The sequence below is a fragment of the Rhodamnia argentea genome, chromosome 9 (genome assembly GCF_020921035.1).
Source record: "Rhodamnia argentea isolate NSW1041297 chromosome 9, ASM2092103v1, whole genome shotgun sequence".
Taxonomy (NCBI): Eukaryota; Viridiplantae; Streptophyta; class Magnoliopsida; order Myrtales; family Myrtaceae; genus Rhodamnia; species Rhodamnia argentea.
Genome location: NC_063158.1, coordinates 3,079,152 through 3,088,558, shown reverse-complemented (window position 1 = coordinate 3,088,558; position 9,407 = coordinate 3,079,152). Strand labels below are relative to the sequence as shown.

The window sequence follows — 9,407 nt, the reverse complement described above, 5'->3', positions numbered from 1 at the left end:
GAGCAATCAATTAAACGTTAGGGAAAGCATGCGTTATCTCCTATCTCGAGTGGATAAGAAAAAATCTAAACGAGAAAACCGAATTGGTCCGTGATCGCGACAAAAATGCAATAGCCCATCAATTGAGCTTCCCTTTGTGGAAAGGTCATTTAGCATTTTGCATTTTATTTTCATCGCAAAAGTGGCAATGTTTGAAGACGATGTTTTTAGATATGTGGCGAACTTCGAACCCTGCAACAATCATAAAGTGGAAGCGTTCGGAAGCTACCTCACTAGCTCTGTTTTGAGTCTATCTGTACTAACTTGGAGCCCCGGTCGGCTTAAGCATATAGTGGTAGAGACCGTTGCATTTCGATGACCGTCGAGCAGTTGCTCGTTGCGTGCTTGGCATCAACGTCGCGACGGGGTCGGTCCTTTACTCAACGGGCCTAACTCGCTCTTCTCCCTTATTTGGGAGGAGAGGGACGGGGGGAGAAAAAGAAAAAGGGCGGGAGAAGAAACTTTCACGTTTTCCATTTCAAAACTCTTCTCTCTTAAAGAAAGGAAATTCGAACTTTCTGAAATTATTCACACTCATCGCTTTCTTTAGGAGCCTTTGGGATCGTGAATCGCACGGGGCGTTCGTGGTGAAACGGTCGGGGAGCCTCTCCTCTTCACGAGCCTTTGGCAATAGACGCTCCACTGCACGTGCTCTCTCCTTAATTGCACGAGATCATTCTGATTTCCCACTTTGGGTCAGCACGTTGCGCTGCCCAACGCGAGTTGGAGCGAGGGCGGAGTGGTCCCTGCGGACAGCTAGGGACGATTGGACTGTCACGTTGGCGACGTCCCGCGAAAATCGGCCTCAAGGACTTCATCCGGATTTTGCGCGAATGGTCCAAGGCCGAACGGCAAAATTAAAAAGTTTTAGGACAGCAAAATTTAAAACTGGCTTGGTAATTTTTCCCGTGATGATATAACATCTATATTGCGATTGCTTCGCTTTGATTGCGTGCAAGCCTGCCCCTACAAAACTGAGTTTAAACACCGCACCGTGCCTAATCTCGCGATTTGGTTCCGTCATGGGCACGGTTTGATTAACCATTCTATCTCATTTTACGGTAACTTGCAGCCAATTATGGGTTCTAATCATGTTCAATAGATGAACCCTTTGCACAAATTCTAAACCTAGTATCCCCTCCGGAGACGAATTTGCGATCAAGGTAATAAAAAAAGGACTTAATGGTAAAAATCTCTTCGGGGACAGAATATTTGGAAACAAAAAAACGGCGAGAATATCATTCGCCAAATTCTTAAAAAATGGCTTCAAAATAATTCTTTCTTTTTTATGGTTAAAAGAATTAGACTAATAACAATCATTCAAGAACTATTATATAACGAGACTCAAGATATAAACACGAATTACATGTTGCTAAGTCTAGAAAATCTTATTTGTAAAGATTGAATATTCGCGATTAATTGCTAAGCCCTCAAACGAAATGTTAAACACGGAAAGAGAGCTAAGATTGTAGACAACAACCTTAGTAGTTAGTCAACAAATACATAGTATTTCACTTAACAGGATCAAAAAGACATTAATGGGCTTTCATCGTTGAAATTAACGTTCATCGGCAAATGACCATGAATTGCTTTCGGTACCCCAGAGGAAATAAAAATCTTAAATCGAATTTTCGCGATATTGTTTGAACGAGTGTTATACGATGGAAAGAGAGAGAGATGATTGTAGACAACTTCGTTTATCAGTTAGTAAGGACATAGATTCCAAAGCATTTATTGAAATCCTTGATTTGAATGCATCGAGATCTGCGTTCAAACCACCATGTCTTTCACTAAGAGTAACCTTGAAGGCGGGTGCGGATATGCGCCTCGATCAACATCGATCTTATCTAGAGATGAGCAAGACGGACCGGCCGAACTAGGAATCGCACAAACCAGTCGATTATTTTTTTATTTCTTAGATGAAAACTTAATAATCCACAAGCTATTTTTCATTTTTTCAATATAAAACATAAATCAAATTAATATATTAAAATAAAAGTTTGTATTCCTCACCCCTATTGATAATTCATTGGTCCCATTAAATCGTTTGCGAATTTTTTGTCCTTCCGTTCTAATTCGGGGTTCCTAGGTGGGATCGGATTGAACAGTGAACCAATTACCCCCATCTCATATACATGTCGCGAGAAGCACTCAAAAGAAAAGATCTGGACAAGTTAAAAGAGTGCCGACAAGATTTTTATTTTTATTTTTTGGTTATCTGTCCTATCTCTAACTTTTCTTTTACTGAATTTTGCTCTGCCTTTTTGCAAAGCGCGTGAGTTGAACCCCACACATGTGATACTAGCGTCCCCACACCCCTAACTCATTTACTAACAGGGCCACATGCCCATTGTCGAGTGCCGGCAAAATTCACTTTCTTGCAATTGTGATGCGGCCATGGACAAGTCAATTTTCTTTCAAGATTCGTCCATTCTTGATCCGAAGGGAGAAAGAAACACTACGCCAATGGAATGGTTGCTGTCAAAAGAGCGCATCACACGACATTGACTTCTCCCTTCGAGTGATGAACGAAAAGAGGAGGCAGGGAAAGCTCCGTTTCGCTAGTGTCGATCGATGGACGGACGGAAGGAATCGGATCGGGTCGAATCTTTGGGTCAAGACTAATTTGTTATATGGCCTTCGCTATCACCCAAAAGTAAAAACACCGAGCCCAATCAGATTGGGCCGGATTTCTCCTACATTAACCTTGCGAAGCCCGTTGAAAAGTACACTTCGGGCTTATGTGGACCGAGCGGAGCTGGACGGGCTTGCCGGCCGCCTTGATCATGACAAGGTCTACCTCGCGCCATCCCCAAATGAAAAACCAGAAACTACGTCGTACAAAATCAATGGTTTGTGCTTCGGTTCCCAAATTCCAAAACTGAACCAGGAAAAGAAAAATCATTGCCATTATCTTTTTCTACATGTGACATGTGGGGAAGATAAATAAATTGTGAAAGTTTTTAAAGATAAGCATCGTAACTACGACGCGGTGATCATTTGCGGTTAATTTACTTTCTCGTTAATGGCGCGGTGCCCGACGCTCACAGGACGTTTTTACCCTCTCTACTACGCTCGCGACTCATTTTAATACCCATCGAATGATTTAATAGTATCGACTTAAAATGACAAAATAAAGAAAGAATCTACACCTCGCGTTGCATTGAAAATGATTTTAATTCGGCGGGTTTCGACCAAATCGGCTTTAATTCAAAAATGAAAAAAAATAGGAAAATCACCCAGAAATGCCAACCTTTTTTTTTACCCTTCACAATGGAAAGTTCCATTAAGTTGCTTGGACTCGTTTAGAGAGGGAACAAGATATTTTTGCGAATGAATATTCACTTTAGTTGCACTCCATAGAAATCTAATGACGTGACGACAAAAAGCCTTGCCACGTCTGCCATTTCTCTCACACCCAAACATACCCGGTTTTTCGTTTTTCCCAAACTGGTTTTTTCCTATCCTTGCTATTCCAATTCCGTCAATTTCCTTAAAAACATTAAAATATAAAATCCTGGAATCCAATTTAAACGGAGTTTCCGGGAAGGCACGCCATCTTGACCATACTCTTTCTCTCTCGCTTATATGGAGTAACTCCACAAACACATATCCGTTTGATCATTTTCCATCTCTTCCCAGTTCAGGTTAAGCCTCTCCGCTGGCGGAGGTGGCGGAGATAGCAGCGGCCCTTGCATCCACCGCTCCGAATTGTCGTTATCCGAGCCAAACACCACCTCTTCGTCCATACAAAACAGGTTCTCCGGCGAGCTTAAAATGTTCATGAACACGTTGCTGCCTCCGTCGACTTCGGTGGAATCCTTCGCGCAGACCTCTCCGCCGCCGGCCACCCCCTCGGCCTCGTCCTCCTCCTCTGCTGTCGCCTCCTCCCCGCCGAACGCCCTTGCCGCCTCCGCTGCCGCCCTCTGTATCTCCGCCGCGTCCCTCGAGGCCGGCACGTGGAGCCGCCACGCCGAGTCGGCGAAGTTGAGGCACGCGGCCCTGCCGCGGAGGGCGAGCGCGGCCACGTCGTGGGCCCGCGCAGCCATCTCCGGTGTCGGGTACGTCCCGAGCCATATCCGCGACTTCTTGTTCGGCTCGCGGAGCTCGCACACCCACTTGCCATTGTTCCGCCGGCGGACACCCCGGTACACGGGGTGGCGCGTCTCCTTGAACACCACCCGCCCGGCCCGCTTCTTCGGCTGGCTCGAGGCTAGCACGACGTCCTCGTCCGAGTGGGCGCGCTGGGACGAGCCGGGGAAGGAGGGCGAGCGATCGGCAGGGGAGGCGGGACCCAAGAATTGGCCCAAGACGTCCATCGGAGAAGTATCGACGAGCGGGAGAATCTCGGTGGATTGGACGATGAGTTCGTTTGAGAAGATGAAACGAGTTTTTGGGGAGAGTTCTGATCCGGGCTTTTGGTGCTTCAACGGTTCGTGGAGCCGCAGTAGGAGCAGGAGCGACCGAGGGAGTATTTATAGTTTTGGCCGCGGAGGATTGGACACGTGGGACGAAGGCCGCGCGCACGCGGGATGGGATGATGGCATTAAGACTGCCAGGCTGGAGCCCCGCGCTTTCTCCAGGGGACAAACTACGAGATTCTTTCGCTCGGACACTGACTTTCTAGTAGTTAAGCACTGAGTTTAGCTTAAGTGGAGTGGGAAGTCAGGTGTTTAGCACGTGCGAGTGGTGGTGACGTGGCGGAGCACCGGCGGCAGGCAACACGTGTGGATTGCGCGTGTCGCTGCCCAGCTGGGCTCAATATTTTCTCGGCTAGGGGAGGCCTACCGAAATGTCACGTGGTTTTCTTTTTTTTTTTTTTCCTCCGAATAGGAAATTCATCTAACCACTAAGTAAAAAAGTTTTCCTATTTTTGAGAGTTTATTTCTCTTAAACTGTCTAATCGATATTTTTTAGGATCGTAACATTTGTCAGCCACGCCTACTTTTTTTTTTCCTTAGAGATTTTTTTTTGGTCAAATTTTCTTAGAGATTTGGACCGCTAAATTTCACCGTAGTTGTCAAATTTTCGTAAACTCTGCAATTAGATTATTGCACTTCGACTAGAGATGGCAAAATAAGTCTATAACTCATATTTGACCCATAATTAAAAATTGTGGGTCATAAATGGGTTGCTTATGTTTTAAAAGTGGGTTATAAATGAGTTACTTGAAAACTCAATGGATCCTAAATGGATTTTAAGTATGTCATAAATGAGTTAGCTATGGTAACTATTTTAAGTGAGGCATAAATAATTTTTTTGAATATTTTAAAAAATCAATAAATTTTTTTTTATGTTTTATTTTTTTCTCTCTCTTTATTTTCTTCTTTTTTTCCTCCTTTTCCTCCTACCACTCCTACCTCCTCCGCGACAGCCATCGGCAAGCCTAGAGCTCGCGGCCTCAAGCGAGCTAAGGGCTTGCAAGGATCTGAACTCAAGCTTGCCGGTCCGGATCTAGCGATCTGCGAGCTCGTGCTCGCTTGGATCTGTCGAACCCCGAGCTTGCCGTCCTTGGGCTAGCTCTAGGTCATCGGTAGGAGGCACGTTCTTGGGCTGCTGTCCATCATCGAAGGCTCCTAACCGGCGGACGGAGGGGGAAGGTTGCAATTGGCGGACGGAGGGGGAAGGTTGCAGACAGAGGACAAAGAAGGAAGGAGGAAGATTGCATACGAAGGAGGAAGGAGAAAAGAGGAAAAGAAAATAAAAATAAAAAATAATTTGACAAAATTTTAAAAAAACTCAAGAAAAATAAAAATTAAAAAAATTCTAATTGTATTGCATAAAAGTGCTTTAGTTATATTATTAATTTTCATCAAATTATAAGAAACAAACATTATATGATTTGGTTAAATATAAATTTTTTTTAAAAAATGGGGGTTGAGTACAAGCCGTTAAATTTTGTATAGCATGAAAACGGGTTAAATGGATCAATATAGATTGGATTTTATATATATATATAAATAAAATTGGTCGGCTAAATAGGTTCAATTAAATAACGTGAGAAACCACCACTATACATTTGACCAAATAACGATTTTCAATATTCAAACAGGTTTCACTCGTTTCATTTAATAGATCGGTCTTGATGCACTGACCAAGATTATTCATACGCTAAACCTGTAATTTCCTTACGGTTTCGCTACCGATGCACTCGACCGCTATATATGTTGCGTTTAGAAAAATTGGCCGCACCATTGTGCCGAAAAAATCAACCAAAGTCAGGTAAAACATATAACCTTTACTATTTGGATTCTCTCACCCTGCAATAACTGAATTACGTTTTCTCAAGAAACAAAAAATTTATCCTTTTTCAGGCACTCGAATATTTTTATATATATGCTTTTAAAAAAAATGTTTTTATGTAAAGTGTGTTTCGTAATTAGGAAAGGAAGGTCGGTAGTAAAAGATAATCTCAACTTTGATCAGAGATGGGTCCTACATGCGTCCTGTGTATCTGATCTGACCGTCCGAAACCACCGCGAGCCGGAGTTTTGTAGCACGAGAAATCAGGTGGCTGGAGGAAGGAGTGACGTCAGCTCCCGTACTGTCTTACGTGTCGCGCGACAAGTGAGAACGGATGTCCCCCGGAATCGCGAGAATATTCAGGACTCCCGGTCAACTGGGTTGCTTGTGAGCGTTGACTGCGGTCTGCGGGTGTACTATGAAATTGAAATGAGCAAAGGCTATCGACCCGGGCCTGCTAAGGACACGGTTTTTTGCCCGTTTCGGGTTCGCACGACCGGCTGCGCAAAACATTGCCTTAAGTGCTAAGGAATCAGCGAATCACGTGCCTTCTTTTTTTTTTTTCTCTCTCTCTCTCTCTCTTTTTTCTGGTCATATTTTGCATTTGGTAAAGTTTTCGGAAACCGAAAGCGGAGATCATCGATACCTAGGCCGATGGATCTCGCTTCCTTCCTCGCAATTTTTGTGCTCCCTCATTATCTTATCGGGGTTGCCATGACACTCATCATGCTCCCGGACCCTATTTCTGACTAGAAATAAATTTTTTTATTTCTATTCTATGGACAAGTTCTTGAATAGAGACATGCGGAGCACAAAAATAAAAAGAACAGGAAAATAGAACAATTGTCATGCACGCCCTTAAGATCCTATTTTGTGTCGGTAGGGAATCCGGTTTCACGTGAGTAAGGGGGGGGGAGTTATGTTACATGCTAGATGGGCACAATATTGACTTATTCCTTAACCGCTTAAGCTTAGGAGAGTAACAACTTTGTTTAAGAAAAATTTAGAGGTTCATTTTAGCCAAAACTCTTAAATTTAGATTTTTTTTTTGGTGACCCAGGGAACCCACGCACGGCCGGCAGCCGGGGGGTAAACCCCAGGGGCAACAAGTGCTAGTCACCACACACGTGCCATCGGTTAAGTCACCCCGCAACGCCCCTGAGATTTGAATACTCGACCTTTTGCGAGAGAAAGAGTGCGCGAACCAGCGGCGCCACCCGTGTGGGTGGTTCTTAAATTTAGATTTAGTCTTCTTTTTTGGTCAAAATTTTAGATTCGGTTTGTTTGAGGGCAAACGAACTTTGTTGTCAACTATTTTCATGAAAAATGATTGTCCTATGTTGGGCTGCATTTTGCAAATACTACATAAGTCATTTTTCAAAAAAAAAAAAAAAAGTTTCGAATGCAACCCTAGGTCACAAGTTTGACAACAGGGGACCCGGGATCAAGTGCCTAATTCCGGCCCATCCTTGGGGTACTAGGGCTAGGCACTGGGGCCATAAACCCGGCCACGAGGGAACCCGAGCTCGATTGTTGGGTTCTCCGGCACACGCACAAGGGACTCATGCACCACCGCTATAGGACCCGAACACAAGCGTTGAGGTCTTGGGCCCGACCTCGAGGGAACCAAGCTCAATCACCTTGGGTCCCGAGCCTAGGTGCCAAGAATTTCGGCTCGGGCATCGGGGACTACATCCGGCCCTGGGGGACTTGGGCTCGATCATTTCCTAGGCCCAACCGCCAAGAACCTAGGCATGGGCACCGGTGACTCGAGCTCGGCCTCGATGTATTCACGGTTGAACATCGGCGACTCGGATGTGGGAGTTGGGTGCCCAAACAGGGCCACCTGGACCTTGGGCATGGGCACGGGAGTCCCAAACCCAACCTCGAGAGACTTGGGTCTAGACTATGTGGACTAGGCCTAACTGCTAATGAACAATCATAATCATCGGGTCCTTGTGCTCAAGCGTTGGGTTTCAAGTCCAAGCATTGGGGTCCGATTGTGTATAGGAAGATTTTAGATTTTGAAGAGAAAATCATTTTCCTGAATTTAAGCATAGGTATTTCATTGGGTAAGAAATATTTTGTGTGGACTCATTTTTCAAGGTGATTCAAACACCAAGAAATGATGAAAATGTTTCCTCGATAGTATATTTTCCACGAAACAAGCGCCCTTAGGGATTTCACAATGTTAGCTCAACAAGATACAAATAGTACCGGACTCGAACCACCATTTCTAACTTCACGAATTAGAAAAAAGTCCGACACAAAAACGGTCTATTGCATGCTATAAAGCATTCAAAGGAATGTTGAAATTCCAAGGATATAGTAATGTTAAATCAAGATAGCTTTAGCAACGCAATCAACTAATTCTACGGTAATAATGGTGAATTCAATTAGGATAGTAATTACTCTCGTCCTCGGCCGAATCGAGCTTGACGGGGGAGAAGTTTCATAAGCAAGATTGCACCATGATGCTCCTCCTTTTAAAAGATTCTCAATCTTTTGACTGAAGGTGAGGGAATAATAAAGAAAGACTGCTTTCTCTAAGTTCAAAATAATGATCATGGATTCAAATTGGTCTTGGCGCTCAATTGACCTTGGTAGAAGTTATTGGATCAGTCAAATCTTGTTGATCAGTCAATCTTTACTCGCGGCTAATGCAAGATGGAACTTGCATGTTGATCATGATCAGATTCGGAAACTTCTTGATATTTGCCACAGACAAGCGTACGGACATAAAATTGCTTTTCTTTCGAAATGTACTTTTAAGGTATGATAATGTCCTCCCTCCTTTTTGCCCTAAATAAGCGCCTTTTTGTTTCTCGTGGTTGGAGTAGTAGTCCACGACATTTTATGCACATGAATGAATAATGTGACCCGTTTGACTGGGGAGCAAATAGAATGAAGATGCTTGCTTTCTTTCTTTTTCATCACATATATATCAACTCATGTTTACACCCACAAGTGACTGACTTTTGATTATTATCAACAAGTGATAGTTTCAATCGATGAGAAGAGAGTTTGGTCATTTATGAATCAAAATTACCGATAATTTGAAAGGAATAGACAACTCGCCAGCGAAGTTATCGACAACGCAAAGTGAAGTTATTGACAAGAGCCTT

General features: G+C 43.8%; 1 protein-coding gene across 1 annotated transcript; it reads right to left on the bottom strand.

Annotated features, from left to right (window-relative positions):
- Positions 1-3,595: 3,595 nt before the first annotated feature.
- LOC115737105 (dehydration-responsive element-binding protein 1E-like) lies at positions 3,596-4,459 on the bottom strand. Its single transcript, XM_030669080.2, has one exon. It carries the CDS (start codon positions 4,356-4,358, stop codon positions 3,624-3,626), a length of 735 nt encoding a protein of 244 aa, XP_030524940.1. The 5' UTR covers positions 4,359-4,459; the 3' UTR covers positions 3,596-3,623.
- Between the last annotated feature and the right edge of the window lie 4,948 nt (positions 4,460-9,407).

Excerpts from the sequence above, each read along its gene's own strand:
- LOC115737105 (XM_030669080.2), bottom strand. The coding sequence starts at position 4,358 with ATGGACGTCTTGGGCCAATTCTTGGGTCCCGCCTCCCCTGCCGATCGC.